We start from the raw sequence: 16,965 nt of genomic DNA, 5'->3' as shown, positions 1-16,965 counted from the left end.
CCCAAACCCAACAGAATGCCAGGAACCGAGGCTTACATGTTGATCTCCGAAGGAGAAAGGAGCGCAAGCCAACTCCTGCTATCAAAAAATGAAGAGCCAGGGCAGTCGAAGAGGATTCTGCAGCCAGGTGCCCCCACCCAGGGCGGTCCTCCGCATCGGCCTCAGCCCACAATCCACCCTGCCTCCACTGTAAGCCCACGTGCCATCCGTCAACCCACCCCAGCGAGCCTTCCCTGCTCTTAGTGGTGGGCGAAACGAGTAGAACGAGCCTGTATAGGCGAAGGCTCTTGAACCCTTGTCTTGACCTCAGCCCACAATCCATGCTGCCTCCACTGCAAGCCCATGTGCCGTCCATCAACCCACCCCAACAAGCCTTCCCAAATCTTTGTGGGCGAAACGAGTAGAACGAGCCTGTAAGCGAAGTCTCTTGAACCCTTGTCTTGACCTCTTACTTTAAGTATACTTTTTGTGATCTATGGACTGCACCACATTAGGCATACATGTTGACCAAGGTAGTGCCAAGCACAACCACTGACTAACAATATCAAAATGAATTCTTTTCTCCATATCAGCATCTTGTGCAATACCATATGCCTTCAAGGTGCAAGTGTACTTGATTGCATTTAGAGAATAAGAAAAAGAAGAAGAGGATTTTAATGTCGTAGGAAACTATCCCAAGAGACCTCAAAGATCTATCCGACGAGTTAAACTCAAGATCTGTTATTGAAGAGAGATGCCCTCTCTCGCATCTTTTGAAAACAATCCCTCCCTTCCTGACCTGACACTACTGCAATCAATGCACTCCTTGAGATAACATTGCATTTCGAGAGATGCCCTCTCTCTGCATCAGGTGAAAACATTCTAGAGCATATGTGATTGCATCTGGAAGAGAGCAGGAGCGTAGGCTATCATAAGTTGGCAGTTGTAGGTGAAACATTGAGGGAGATGGCCTAGCCACTTGTCCTAAAAGCTCGAGTCGATCTGCTCGATGGCCTCTGATTGCTGTTGCTCATATGTGACTGCGTCTAGAGAGATATCCTCGCTTCGTCCAGTGAAAAACGACCAGAGCTCCTTGGCCCTGCCCACGTTGGGCATATCTTGCAGTCACTGCATTTCAAGAGACATCTCAGACATAAAGCTCTTGTTAGGTGCAGCGGAATGATTGTTTGCGCTTTTCTCAAGATGAGTGCTCCGAACTGTGCTCAAGATTCCTTTTGTTTTTATGGAAGGTAGAGTCTTCCGTTCTTAATGAGAAAATGCTATGATCACAAACAAAGTGAATGGACATTGTGCGTGCAAGTGAATGAGACTGAGAGATAGAGAGAAGAGAGATACAACACCAAAGACGTTGTAAAACCCTCCTCCGAAGGCCCCACTCTCGTCGGCAAGAGTGGTCTACTTTTTGATTGCACAAAGTGGTATAATGCGTATGCAATGGACTGATGCAACCTAGGACTTGCCGATGACGACGATGGTGATGACAATGACGACTTTAGGGCTGAAATCTGTGGTCTTCTAACTGCTGAAATTCTGCAAATCTTTGGGCTGTTTTGGGTGGCTGAAAATGACTGTTTTGCTGCATTTTTATGGCTGAAAATGGGGGTTCTCTGCAATGCTTTAAGGGGTTGATTTGGTACTGTGTATAATGCTGAAAACGCTGTTGAGATTGCTTTATCAACGGCTGATCTGGGGTAATCCCTTTAGGGGTGAGAGAGAAGGGAGTAGCGATGGCTAGGGTGATCCCTTCAGGGCTGAGAGAGAAGGGAGTAGCGATGGCTGATCTGACTCCATAGCAAAGAAAACGCAACCTGAGAGGTGAAAATGCTGCTGTTTGCCGCCAAGGGGGAGCGATCTCAGTTTTGAGGGAGTTTTTCGTGACGGAAGCAATCAGCAGGGGATCGTCGGCTTGGGAGAAGAACCTCAGCGTCCGATACCATGTGAGAGTAGGCAGAGAAAGCGAAAGCGAAAGCGCTGCCAACAATAGCATATAGCTCAGGTTGAGTCCTTTCCAGGAATACATCCAGGTCTGCTTCATTTTGTCCACGTCAGCCATATGGTTATAAGCTCGTGTTGCATTCAACCATAAACCATCAAATCTCTCATGTAGCTTACTCTTGCATTGAATTTGTTACTGAGCGTGTTTATCTTTTAGTTTTGCTACCTAATCTTGCATTTGATTCATAACCTTTTGAAGCATCTGTAGAATTTTTGTTTGATCTATTTTGTTGTAGTCCACTCCATTCATGGCTGCTTCGACCTCATCTGTAGATTCTTGATCTATTAATATTTTTACTTGCATTGATGTTACATGCAGATACGATGTTTGTGTTAGTTTGACATATGGTTTGTTTTAAATATACAGATACGATGAGTGACCAGGGTCATAGAGTGAAGTTGACGTTCATCAAGACTTTGCTACGTACCACTGGACTATCTGGAGAGGCTTTGACGGAGGCTATGTCAGATTATATGGAGATTGATGATGCCAGTTTAGACAGCTCCATCGAGTTTCTTGGGCAATTCAGTTTGCCCGTACGCCCTGGAGAGGGTACATCCTCCCAGCAACACGCAGGAGTGGAGACTTCCTCTCATGCAGATGAGACCATAGCACATCGGTAATCTTCTCGATTGATAAAGTAGTAATGTCATTCTTTTTTTTAATATAGAAATCTTAATATATGTATTCCCTTGATTTCTTTGTTTGCTTAGGACTCCTATTCCAGGTACATCACATCATGAGAGTCAGCGGCTTACTCCTAATGTACCTCCTAGTACTCAGTTGACACCTGATTCACAAGCTAGTGGCCGTCAGTCTTGGAGGTATATCTATTATGGTGATTATGGATTAAATATCAAGTAGTTTTTAAGAACTCTCATATAATCTGCCATATGTTTATATTGCATGTAGGCATCACCGGCAAAGTAGCACGCCACAAGGTCGATCGACTCGTGAGACACCGCCTCAGCCGCCAGCTCCCCCATCAGTGCCTCCACCTCCACCAATGCGCACGTGCATTGGCAGCTTGGGTGTCACATGCAACATCTTGCTTGATGGGGCTATCCTCAAGCTCGGAGCCGGCATCGCCCTCAAACGTCGGATGGGAGACCTTTGCTCGTCTTATCTAAAGCAGGTTCATATACCATGGGAGTAAGTATTAATTAACATAAAAAGTATAAATTTTAGTTTGTTAGTTGAATTACTAATCAGCTTTATTTTGCATTGTAGTGATCAGCATGAGGATGACAAGAAATATGTTCTCAACACACTAGAGACGGAGTATGGGACAGGATGGAGTCCCAAGTGGATGGTCAAGCAAATGTGCAAACTCATGGGTCATCGACGCGAAACAGCACGGTAAGTAGAAAGAAATAAATATTTTTAACATCTATGTCTCTCTCTCTCTCTCTCTCTCTCTCTCTCTCTCTCTCTCTCTCTCTCTCGTCTCTCGATCTGTCAAGGTGGAAATCGGTCGGAGCTGCTCTCTGAGTAGGTGTAGCGTATAGTAGAGGCAGTCTGTAGGCAACTCTCGCAAGGGTGCACCATGCAGTGTTGGGGTGCATAATTTTTCCTCTCTTCTATCATGCTCACCACTTGGGACCATATGAGACAAATCAAATGTACATGGTGTCCAGCCAAATGAGCATCCTCAATGCTTCCATCTGTCCCAGAATTTTCGTGTGTTGATGGCACAAGGTCTAAAAAAGGTGCATTCGTTGCAACATCCACTCCTCTTAGATCAAAATCTTTATCTTCCCAATGCTCAGGTCCTTGAACTATGGCACCTCCTCCAAAGATGCTGCAAGTGCTTCTTCAGTTCATTTTTCCTCACTTGTTTCACAAGAAAGTCCACAGCTCCCTTTGACAAGCATTTGAAAATGAAATTCATGGAGTCATGAGAGGACATCATGATAACCAGAATGTGCTTGAGGGCCCCATGGTTCATAATTCACCCCAATAGACCTATGCCTGATAAACAGGGCATCACGACCTCCGTCAGAACAAGATCGACTTGGTTTTTCTGGTCCATCAAAAGTTCCCATGCTAGTAACCCATTGGAGGCAGGTGTAACTTCATAGCTGCAATCGCGTAGGAGAGCACCAACTGGATCAAGCTGAATGCATGGAATTGATGCAAGTCTAGGCTATGTCGGCAATGACGAAGGGGATGATGACACCGTCCTAAGGGCTGAAATATTCAATCTTGTATCTGCTGTCCAAAAACGCTATGGGCTGAAATCTACGACTATGTCCAAAAACGCTGATTCTGGGATTGTTCTATAGGTCTTTGACGCTGAAAATCTGCAGGTTTAGGGCTGAAAACTGAGGTTTGTTGGGGCTGAATGTGCTACTCTTTAGGGGCTCAATTTTCTGGTCTTTCATTGCTAAAAAACGCCATGCTAAAACCTATCAAAAACGCTAGGTGATGGGTCTCCAAAAACTCTAGGTTGCTGAGCTTCTTCTGCCGATGGTTGCTAAGCTTATACTATCGATGGATATGCATCTACACTAAGTGACTTCATAGCTGCAATTGCGTAGGAGAAGTGGCGTGACTGATTCTACTGTTTTAAGGGCCAATCTGTTTTTTCAAGCTTTTGGATATGGCCTCACTGAAGGCATGGTTCAACGTGGAGGTTGCCCTCTTATGCTTTGAAAGAGCGATACGACGCGTGAGGGAACGCTTTGCTGGATGGAGAGAAGGAAAACCATGATATGATTGGGATGCGGTGCAAAAGGCTATGTAGACCTCGACTTAGACACTCTCGAGGACGACTGAGAGTTACTACAAGGATGTAGAGGCAATACGGCTGGAAAGTAGAAGAACGAGAAAAGAGCTCGAGAGAAAGAAAATGCTTATGGATGCCGAGTTCCGTCGGCAAGAGCAAGTGATGACCTGGTTTTTTGAAAAGGTGTCGATGATGCATGCCAAGCTGAGCGAAGAGGAAAAACAAGCAAAAGAAGAGAAGGAGACGGATGCCCCGTGTATGAACGAAGGAGAAGAATGTATGGATGTCCCATGTGTGGATGAAGGATAAGAATGCATGAGTGAGGAAGAGTTGACAAAGAAATTGGATGCAATGTTTCCTAGCTATGTTGATGCCCATTATGAGGAAAAACTATTGCATGAAACCGGAAGTAGTGCTAGTCATACCCTGTTGGATGGGGAGTTGTTGGCTTGCGAGCCATACTTAAATGGTGGGTATTGTACCAGTGAAGAAATTCAGGAGGAGCACCAGGTGAACCCTGGGGACTCCTATCCCCCACACGAGAGGGGAGATCTGGAGCATGCGACACGCAGCGACCTACAGGTTGCTACCTTCGAATTGCCCGAGAAGGGGATTGTGGAAATCCATGGCAATAAGCCATTCGTATGCGAAGAATTGAGAGGAGATGTGGCGAACCTGGAATGTGGCACTGTGGTCGTGATGCTTGATTGTGAAGTGAAGACAAAGGATGTGAGCCAGGCAGAGTCTGCTGATATACGTATAACCTACAGTATACTGCTAAGTTGGGGTGTGTGCATGAGGCCGAACCCCTCAGCAAATGGTGTTCACAGTATGGCTGCGAATAGCTTGGACCAGATGGCGGTCGGGAAAACAGGAAGGTCAGCAACAAGCCTACTGGCTTGGAGCACACATGGGAAGGATGATTGTGGGATTACCCGGAAAAGGTGGTCAGCAAGGTGTGACTAGGGTTATGAATTGACAGTGGTGCAAGGTCATTGGGTCACGAAGGAGGTCATGGAGACCCGATTGGGAATGTCCCTGAAGGGGCCTTATAGACTAGTGTACGCGAGCCATAAGCTAGCTGAGGTAAACCCAGTGGGATTAATCGCCGCGTGGTTATAGTTCGCCGCGTGGTTCGATGATGGGTGTTAAAAAATGCGACTGCCCGAGTCATGTGTGGCAAGCAGGGTTGCTTGGGGTTGTGGATAGTGACCTACTGGAGGTGAAGATATGCATATGGGACCCGGGAGAAGGTTACCCATGCGGGGATGCATTTGTTTATAGAATGATCCGAACGCGCGGAGGTGGACTTGACATCATACCAGGAAGCCACGGACTAGATCGCATAATCGGAGATGTACCACAACTAGGAGTTATCGGGCTGAGTCGGAGGGCCAACAAACAACTAAGGTGCAGGGTGAGATATGCAGGTACGAGAAGAACAGCAATGCTGAGGCAGGTTATGTATGGCCGATGTGTTTCCTCTCAAAGAGACGGGCGAGCCTCGAAGAGACGGGCGAGCCACTGAGTGCGAATGCAACACGACTACGCATTGCAAGAGGGGGGGGCTCTGATTAGCACCAACCCACCTTTCATTCGGGGAGCTATGCTGTGCGAGTGATTAGGCACATGCTATTATACCTTAACCGGTACTGGCCCGAATGGGGTTATTCGACACCGGGCAGCGGGCTGTATGCCAAGCCATTTTGGATGAGATTACTAGCAGGCCTACAGGCGTGGGGTCCCCAAGTAAGTAGTGGGGGCACACTGATGACGGTTATGCTACTGGTATGGTTGGCACTTCATGGAGGTTACAGTCAAGGGCGATGCAAGGGAGGAATTCCAATGGGGAGAATCTTGAGGCGGATTTTCTTTGGAGCTTAGGAGCTTGGTGTGGTTAAGCTTGGTCGAGGAGGCGGTTGTGGCTTCCTTGGTGAGAGGAGCTTTGAGCTCAGTGGAGCTCGATAGAGAAGTGCTCGGCAGAGGAGAGCTTGACATTCGAGTGCTTGGATGCTATTGTGGCAGAGCTCTTGCATTGGAGCTTGCATTGAGAGGACATTGCATCACGCAGAGTGGAGCAGGAGCAGGAGCAGGTTCAAGACTATATGCAACTCGTTTTTTGCCATTTTCGGGCTCTAAAACACAGTTTTTTGCGTAGCTCCGTCATATAGAATCAGATCTACATGATCCAGGAGTCTAGGTCAGGTTTTTGGCACGCTCCGGGAGAGATGGAAATGTCTATTTGCTGAAATTCTGCTTTGAATTATAGCAGGTACAGCAACAGGTTTGTTTGTGCCCTTTTGGGTCCCAAAAACACTGTTTTTGGTATATCTCACACACACGGATTATTTTCTGCAGCAACCAGCAAATTCATAGGTGTACACAGGTTTTTGGATATGCATTTGTCCAGAGAGCCACTCATGCGAGAGTGAGCTATGTTGCCATGGTCTTGGCAGTTTATGTATGCCATATATGGATTTGTGTATTTGTTTATGGCTGAGATTATTTGAGATTTGGCTCAATTTATAGAAGAAACTCTATTGGATTTTATTCAGGTTCTCGCCATAGCTTCTACATATCCGCAGGTTTCTCTTTGACAGTTTAGTGATTGAGTTTACTCCCACTTTGATAGGTGATTTTCAGCCATCATTTGGTTGGAGTTTGTAGTCACTTGTGTATGCCCTTGTGTGCCGTATTTCGCATTGCGCATAGCGACAGATCTTGCAAGGTTTTGCAAAATGTTGCTATAGCTATCTGGCAGACATTTGGTCATCGATTGGAAGGTATTTTGGCAGCAATCATCACTCACATGTATGTCATTTGAGGTGCCGTTGAGTGGTACTCCGGCAAGAGCGGGTATGCTCATATGTATGACTTTGTGAGGTGATTCCGGTCGAGTTTATTCCCGGATTGGCCATTGTGGCATATATTATTGTCTCTTTGAGGTTTACTGTTGAGACTTTCGCTCCAATTACAAAGGAGACTCTGCCAAAATTTTGTCAGATATTTATGCGCGATTGAGTCATATTGACTTGTGATTTTGTGCAAGGTTTTGCACGGTTATTGGTGCAATTTTGCATCAGGTTTTGAGCTATATTTGCAAAATTTTGTTGATGCGATTCGAGCTAGTTTAGGGCTGATTTGGTTGACATTTGCTACTCATTGTTGGTTGCTCTTTTGCGAGCATTATGGCTGATTTTTCATTTGACTTCCAGCGTTATGGTCTGACACAGTTTGATGGTGCAGATTTTGTTGCTTGGAAGGAGCATATGCTTGTTGCATTGGCGGATTTGGGGCAGGATAAACCCTTCCGTGGTTTATCGGCGAAGCCCAAGTCTATGCGTGATGATGATTGGCAGGATCTTCATGAGTTAGCAATGTCTACGATTCGTTTGCATCTGGTTGAGTCTGTTTATTGGCAGGTCTCAAGGGAGACTACAACTCATGCTTTATGGCATAGTTTACATGCTATGTATGTGACATCCATGTCTACAGGGGAGTGGGCAGCCTGCTCGGTTAAAGCAGACAGTAGGGACAAGGCTACAATTTTGCTCAAATCGAATATACTCGATGAGCACATCGTGCTCTCTCGTAGGCGGGGAGAGTGTTACGGGTCTCCATGCATAGGCGGGTTCCGAGACCCTCCACAATCACTCGTCCTCTTGAGTCGACTTCGTGAGACGCGACCTCGAGGGCCCTTGGCCGACGAGAGGTCTCTACGTTGGGTGATCACCCTTGCGGAGGGAAGCTATACAAGCCACACTCGAGAAGGGAAGCTATACAAGCAGTAGAAAAATGCAAATTCAGCAGTATAAAAACACAACAGATCAGCGTTTTTAACAGCCCCAAATCAGCCCTAGTTGGTTGCAAAAGATCTCCATTTTCAGCCCTAAAAAACGCAGCCAAAACAGTCATTTTCAGCCACCGAAACAGTCCCGAGATTCAGCAGATAGAAGACCACAGATTTCAGCCCTAAAGTCATCGTCGTCATCACCGTTGTCGTCGCCGGCATAGTCCCAAGTTGCATCAGTCCATTGCATCCGCATTGTACCACTTTGTGCGATCAATAGTAGACCACTCTCGCCGACGAGAGTGGGGCCTTCGGAGGAGGGTTTTACAACGTCTTTGGTGTTGTATCTCTCTTCTCTCTCTATCTCTCAGTCTCTACACTTGCACGCACAATGTCCATTCACTTTGTTTGTGATCATAGCACTTTCGATTAAGAACGGAAGGCTCTCCCTTCCATAAGGACTAAAAGGAACCTTGAGCACAGTTTGGAGCAGTCATCTTGAGTAAAGCGCAAACAATCATATGCTATGGACTTGCCGACAACGTCGACGAAGATCAGGACGACAACGAGACGGGCCGGAATCTGAAAAACGCTATGGCTGAAATCTGCGAATCTTTATCCACTGAATTTTGACTCTATGTCGATGCCGACGATGCAACGACGATGCGTTGAAAACGCAGATGCTGAAATCTACGTTTTTTGGATTGAAACTGCAAACGCTCGTGGATCTAACCATGCGGTGAGGAACTGCTGCGAGAAGGTGAGGTCTGCGAGATTCGATGATTCTACGACGCAGTCTGATTGCTGAAAACTGAAAACGTTGGTCTAGATCTGGGTTTCGTCGCGGTAGATCTACAAAATGCTGGATGGTTATGCTGATGCAAAAACACTAGGGCTGATTTGCTATCTTGCTGTGGAATCTGCTAATGCTAGGGCTGATCTATCTTCTGCTGCTGTCATGACTGATCTGCAGTGAAAAAACGTCAAGGCTGATCTGTCATGCAAAATGCTAGGCTTTTCAGATGGGCTTCACTGTCGGTGGCAGCGTCCTCGTATCTTGAGCAGCGGCGTGTTTTGATTACCTTGTACATAGCTACAAAAAGAAAAACGATTCTGAAGGGAATCGAACCCTGACAATAGCCATATGAGGCTGTCACCACGAGACTCCCCACCACCCACCCTTATTAGTAAGATTTCAAAAGAATAAAAATGATTACTTAACAAAATGAATTACTGCGAGATTAAATCTTACCCAATATAGGTTGATTTGTGAGTTGATACGCACGGCTAATAGTCCTCATCGTCATCTCTGAGATTAACCGTCAATAAAATCTCATCTTCATTATCTTTTACTTCTTCAAACTCCTCTGCCGTTAAATCTGTGTTGACGTTCATTTCCTCCGTGTGCTCGACATCCACTATTTCTTCCTCTTCGGTGTTTGTAGTGTCAGAGTACGGATGGTTGTCGTTCTCATAATCTACAATGTCATCATGATCAGCAAGGGAAATTCTACACGTCTCTAACATGGATGTGTCTAGATTCGAGGATGTTACCAATTCATCTTGATTTGCTTCCTCAGGGTCAACGCTATCAAACAACTGACGACCTCTAAGTTGGACTTGCACAACTTGCCACCATGGATGAGAATCTGGGTTCTTGTAAAAGAATGCTTGCTCAACATGAGTTGGCAGAATGTAAGGCTCTCTTGTTTGCAGGCATTAACTTTGAGGAGTCGATGGACCAAAATTTGGACGGTTCTCTTCTCATTGTGGCACTATTGCCTTTGTACTCGGCACGAAACCAATCCACCTTCAGAATCACCTGTCAAAATGCACGAATCAAAACTTTAGAATTATGTATAACTTCAAGAAATCTACATGTCATTGTTGTATGAAGAGGGATTTCATTCACCTGTTTGAAGATCCTATACAATATTTCATAAATGACGACTATTGTTCCCACATAACCTAGTTCACTATCAACAAGATTTGTGTCTCTTGAACTTGCACGTGATAATTGCTTGAAAGAGGCAACAACGAAAGAATCTTGAGTTAGACGTAAGTCGTCAATAGCTTTTATTCGAAGATGTTGACCATAAGCCCACATGTTTGTATACATTCGAGCCTAGATCAATATATAAATGATATAAGAAAAAAAGGAATATTGCTTGTTTAGTTTAAAGTTTTCAAAACGCAAAAGTTACCTTTCTTTCACATCCGATCATAAACTCTCTCTGTTATCCCTATCCGCCCGTTGCACCAATCCATAAAAGTAGGTACATCTTCGATGTTATTTACGTTGGTTTGACATCTGGATTCCTGTTTTTACGTCTGCCAACTCGTTGGTTCGCAAGTTTCTCCTCATACTCCTCAACAAATTGTTGCATGCATTCTCTATTATAGACAATGAAAGTAAAAATATCCAAATTATCTTGGATCTTAAGTCGAAAAGGGACTCCCTTACCAGACAATACCTCGTCTGACATGGTAGAAGAAGACTCATTTGTCCATACGCGTGGAGCTTCAAAATCAGTTTGCTCAAGATATTCACAAACGTAATACATGTGTCTTGGTTCGTGACTATTCTCACACTCCACAAATGTGCAATTGGTTCTTGCACTTCTCCCTCGACTACTATTGATTAAACCTGCTATGTTTCCTCGAGAGTAAGATCTTCCATCAACATAGAGTCTTTGGCCTTCTGCATGTGTAATCCCTCTAGCAGAAAGAGAGGCTGCATTGAGACATAATCCATAAGTAGTCATGCTCTGGATGTAGCAAGTGAGCTGATGCCATGGACCCCATCTATATATAGGTCCACAAAAAGACATAAGGGTGACCTCTGAATAAGGGGGCACATGCAAATCCTGTGCAATAAAGACGCCTCGTCCCGCTCCACTGATGGTGGACGGAGCAATCATGTAGCGATTGCCCCAAAAGCCAAAAACCACTCCATCTGAAGGAAGTGGTCCTCCCTGCCAGCCTCCGTATCATCTACGATCGTAGCTCTGTACTAGATCCTATAAATGAGTAGGCAGTGGATGATCTCCACCCATCTCAGCCTCCAATGGAGGAGGTAGAGGATGTCGAGAAACCTCGAGCTGCAAACTGACAAATGACCTATCCGTGCCGTGTGCGAGAGACATGTGCACCACTGGTAGTAAAGTCATCCTCGCCATCAAGTGAAGATACCTACATATATAATCTAGTTACATTATATATTTTACTCTTTGATTTTTAAAACTCCAATATCAAACAAAGGGAGATCAGAAATATACCATAGTTCGATGTCGCTCCTCAGGTGGTGGTGCTTGCTCAAAAGTACCATAAGTCATCTGATGTGAAAAGCACTCCCGTCGTGGCCTGCGATACATGCCACAACAATGAGCACACCAACATATAATAGGCTCATCATAGTAGAAATCATCGTAAACGAGTTCATGTGCAGTATCGGAACTCTGTGCACCCCGGCTACCACTAGTAGGAGGTGGTGGTGTACCCTCTGATTGATCCGAATCTAGATTTCAATTACCATGAAAACATGAGACATTTATCAAATGACCAAAATAAAAAATTCAATAAAAGTAACAAAATATTGAAGTCTAATAGTTATATGGTATATTCTGACGCTTATTGTAATTTTAAAAATAAACAGGCGCTATTGTATGGTGTCGTCAAACAAGAGAAAGGCAACCATTTGCATGGAGACATGGCAATTCTTCCGCAAGGAGATGTGCCTACGCATTAATTTTCCCCAACAAAAGGTGTGTGCCTTTGGTAATATATATTAGAATTAATATGAACTTTCCTAGATTGATTCTAACTTTCTCTATTTGTTTATTCAAATTTGCTTAGGAGGCAGCAAGAAAGAGAGTAGCTTTACGTCACACATCTAGACTAGGGCGGATGGGACGGGATGGATTTGTGGCCACATTTGTGAGCACAGACCATTCACATTTTAACTTTTAAAGGGAGTATTATTGAATGCAAAAATTAATAAGTCTTTGGTTGTGTCTTAATGTAGACGAAAGACTATGGTCGTGCACCGATGGCACAGGAGATAGAGTATGCCACATACTGCGGCTATCGTGCTTTGTGTCAGACACTTACTGACACTCCAGATCCACTTGTACGTATCTTTGTTTTGCTTTGTAGTTTTTTTCATGGTAACTGTAATATATTCTTTTTTTATTTCACTAACTAATACAGGAGCAGCATGGGGAGGCTGATATGACAGAGGTGGCTTGACAAGAGGCCGAGGGGCGACGTTGAGAGGCTGAGAGGAGCAGCGGCCCAAACACTGGCCATGATGGTGACGATCGCGAAGATGGGGACAGTTGTAGTCCCACGGTTCGGACCAGTGGTGGTGGCACGAGCGATCATGAGATCGATGATAGTGAATCTTCCAGTAGTGATGGATCACATAGTGATCCTGCGTAGAGATTTCTTGCATATTTGAGATCATTATATATGTATTTTTCAGTGTGCATTGCTACATCGTATGTGATGATGAGATTTGTTTTGTATATGTGAGGATTGATCACCACACATTTTGGACACATGTACATAAACTTACTGATGATATATATTGACATGTGTTTGTTGCATCACTGAATTTGTCTATTGTCAAACAATTAATTATTTGTCGATAAGATAATTAACCTAAGTAACCATCTCAATGTTATTTATTTGTCTTCATATATATTTTTTTAAAAGATGGATTGAAATCATGGTCATTGTGCTACCAAATGATGATGTGGCATGTGAAACCTAGTCCTAAGTTTTCTGTTAGTTGCTCTACTTCTCAAAATTAAGGCATTTTGATCTTATAGCACTCTTGTCAAGTCTTTAAGAATATAAAAGAAATATCGCTAGGGACGCTAGTCTTTCTGTTCAGTTGTTGTTGTCTTGGTTTGGGTCAGCACCTATGGCTTTTCGCCCGGTCGGTTTACACATTGTTAAAAAGGCTTCCAATGTTTTTGTTAAGATGAAGATTTGAACTATGACGTTTCAAAGTACTAAGCATCATACGCTCCAAGTTTCAAGTTACATACCATGTACCATGCATCAACTACAAGCATCATACGCTCCAAGTTTCAAGTTACGTACCATGTACCATGTACCATGCACCAATGACAACTGTCAAGTTTCATTATGGAACCTGATACCAAACTCTAAATCAACTGCCAAATCTAACACTTACAAGTTTTCTTGGTTTCTATTTCAGGCTCTAGTATTAACAAGCTTTTGATTTTCATTTTTTTGTAAAGGTAGCAGATTTTACGCTAAGTGTCAGATCCTACATATCTTGTACCAAATCAAGTACCAAGTTTCAAGCTGCAAGTACTAAGTACCAAATCAAGTACCAAGTACCAAGTACCTTATACCAAATCTAGCACTAAAGAGGTTTTATTGTTTTCATGTTAATTTATTACAGTACCACAAAGTTACATTGACCAATTAATACTATGGACCATGTACCAATTGCAAGTACGAAGTTTCATTATGGAACCTATAGCCAAATTAAAGCAAGGACCAAGTACCAAGTACCGACATGTACCAAGTACCAAGTATCAACATGTACCAAGTACCAAGTACCGACATGTACCAAGATTTCTTTATTTTCATGTTGAACCCACATGTCCCGAGTTGTATGAAATAGGGACAAGTTTTTTTTTGTTTTTTGTGGACTCTAGAAACGGTCCATCGGCGAGCCGTTGGAGCTCTTGTGAGCCCACATGGAATGTCCATGTACCAATGAGGCATATGGGCAAGCTATACGGCTCGCTAAGAGCTCAAACAACTCGTTGATATATGGATCGTTCTCAAAGTCCTCGAGCAAAAAAATGTTCAGAAACAATACATCGGTCAGCTGTTTGAGCTCTCGGCGAGTCCTATAACTTGCCCACATGCCTCTTTGGCACAAGCTATGTGGGTTCGTAGAATCTTAAATGGTTCGCCAATGGGCTGTTTCCAAAGTAGTCCGTCCAAAGTAGTCCGCGAGCGTTTTTTTGGTCATGGACTTCAGAAATGGTCGATCGACGAGCTTTAGCGCATGGAGTCCATGTTCCAATGAGGCTTGTGAACAAGTTATATAGCTTGTTTGAACTTTGAAAATGGCCCATTTGCGAGCCGTTTGAGATCTCGTGAGCCCACATAGCTTGTCCACGTGCCAACGAGGCATCTTGGCAAGCTATATGGCTCACGAGATCTAAAGCGGCTGGCCAATGGATCATTTTAGAAGTTCGCAAGAATTATTCCTATTATACATCAAGAACGTTTTTCTTAACTGAACAAAGGGAGCCGATTTAGGACTTATAGAAACGTCTGCTCCATGACAGAAATCATGGGTTTGAGATTTAATATTGGCTTGAGGGCTTGCTATTTTATTTTAATATATATTTTTAATAAACAAACATGATCGTCTATTTTTTATTTAATTTAAAGTTCTAACTTAAAAAATTAGCAAAGAGAGAGAGAGAGAGAGAGAGAGAGCTGTTTACCATAATTCATCTTGAAGCCAAAATTGTAAATTTATATCGCTTACGTACGCACTGGTCCGATCAACGTCCTCACTACTATGCGAAATGCCAACAAATATATGAGCAACAAGAGTAATCACAAATGCAAGAAAAACGTGCGAGAGAGAGAGTTAGAGTTTGTGGGTGTGTGTGTTCTACTCGAGAGCTAGAGTTTGTATGTGTGTGTAGAAGAGCTAGAGAGAGAGAGAGAGAGAGAGAGAGAGAGAGAGAGAGAGAGAGAGAGAGAGCATTAGAGCTAGAGAGAGAGAGAGCATTAGAGCTAGATTGTTGTATGTATTGTGTGTGAGAGAGAGAGAGAGGGAGCGGAGAGAGATCACTTATGATACCCTACACGTCATATAGTCGTTGCGTGTTCAAAGCGTCGCTGATACGGTCTTAAAAAAAAAAAAAACAATTCGTCGCTTAAGCATCTCGCTGCTTATGCCACACGCCACTTATTCCACGCATTTTGCCACGCGCCGCTTATGCGACGAAAAGTAAACCTCTTATTTATGTTGCTTATGCGATGGTAACTCGTCGCTATAGCCCTCGTTAAATGCCTCGTTTATGCGACGTACAGTAGCGACGGCTACAACGATGCCTTTTTTCCTCGCTAATGTTACGAAAATTCGTCGCTGTAGCCGTCGCTATAGGGGGGCAAATGTAGTAGTGTGAGTTGGTAGCTTTATCCGGCGCGAACACTTCAATGCAAGCCAATAATGTTCTGCAAATATTTTTGAGCATTTGACACGAAAGGTCAGGAGAGCCAATAAAGAGCTTAATGGTGCCCGTTAGGGTTTTCACCATGTAGGCCTTACTTATTCTCTCTCCCACCTTCGGTCCTGGAATTCTGGGGTAATTAAGCCAATTTGGCTTCTTTGCTGTGATTCTACCATGCTCTTGCCAACTCCTGACTCGTGGCACTGGACAGAATGTTGCATCTTCTCTAACTTCCTTGGGTGCCTCCACCAAATAGATTAGGTAGGCTGGGTACTTTGTCAACCACCCTTTCCTCCATCTCGGCTAGGAGTCTACTATCTTCTTTGATTCCTCCTCTTTTGTGATGTCGCCTTCGTATAGTGCGACAAACTGCTCCTCTTCTAGCCTTTTCTTTGTTTTCAACACTTCAAACTTTAGTAGAGGAAGGGGCAATGTAGGTTGCATCCACTGTTCTTGCACCACCTTAGTATCCAACACGTGAAGTCCGATGGAGAACATGAGTCTTCTTTCCCACTCCATGGCCGCCTTTGCACTCTCCTCTGTTGCCTGCTCTATCTGCTCGTGCAATGTGTTTTCCTCCTCCTCGGTAAGTCTTGATGTTGTGGCCTCTTCTTGTGCTGGGAATGGATCTTCAATAGTTGTGGCTTCCCCAGTCTCTGGTAGCTCCACGACTGCCCCACCTGTTTCTTCTTGCTGAACCTCTATATCTTTTATCATTTTGTCTTACAGATCTTGGAGCTACTTTTAGAGGGCCTCATTCTCCGCTCTCAGTGCTTGGTTCTCTGATGTAAGCAATTATTTTGCAGCCAATGAGCCCTCCACAATGTGCAATCTCTGCAATTGCTCTAGCCGCAATTCTCTTTGCAAGCTCCGGACTTGATCTTCTAGAAAGGGGACTATTGCTCCCTCTGGCTCTACTCCTGCTCTGCTAGCTCTTGGTGTGGATCTAAACCTTAGGATTGTTCTCTCCTGCAGCTCCATCCTTTCTTGTAGCTCAATGAGCTCGTCCTTTGTAGCTTCCAATTCATCTTCAATTCTTTCTTTGGCTTCTTGTGCACTGGCCCTCATTGTCTTTGCTTGGGCTTTGATCTGCTGCAATAGTTGATGCACTTTTTGGATATCTCTTTCATCCTCATCTTCAAGCTCAAGTGCTCTTTCTACTACAGTCTTCTTTAACTTCAACTCATCCTTTGCCTTCTCAGGTACTAAC

At 44.1% G+C, this 16,965-nt stretch overlaps 2 protein-coding genes across 2 annotated transcripts; one reads left to right on the top strand and one right to left on the bottom strand.

Annotated features, from left to right (window-relative positions):
* Positions 1–2,367: 2,367 nt before the first annotated feature.
* On the top strand, positions 2,368–13,050 carry LOC147420154 (uncharacterized). The gene is made up of 8 exons (XM_086504250.1): positions 2,368–2,615; positions 2,710–2,820; positions 2,909–3,148; positions 3,227–3,355; positions 12,170–12,278; positions 12,370–12,450; positions 12,539–12,643; positions 12,724–13,050. Exons 1-8 carry the CDS (start codon positions 2,368–2,370, stop codon positions 12,760–12,762), a joined length of 1,062 nt encoding a protein of 353 aa, XP_086360376.1. The 3' UTR covers positions 12,763–13,050.
* On the bottom strand, positions 9,802–10,041 carry LOC147420155 (uncharacterized). The gene has a single exon (XM_086504962.1). It carries the CDS (start codon positions 10,039–10,041, stop codon positions 9,802–9,804), a length of 240 nt encoding a protein of 79 aa, XP_086361088.1.
* Positions 13,051–16,965: the final 3,915 nt, after the last annotated feature.

This window comes from Adiantum capillus-veneris, chromosome 28 (genome assembly GCF_014529385.1).
Source record: "Adiantum capillus-veneris isolate H3 chromosome 28, ASM1452938v2, whole genome shotgun sequence".
NCBI classification, from domain to species: Eukaryota; Viridiplantae; Streptophyta; class Polypodiopsida; order Polypodiales; family Pteridaceae; genus Adiantum; species Adiantum capillus-veneris.
This window is presented reverse-complemented; position numbering and strand designations above follow the sequence as displayed.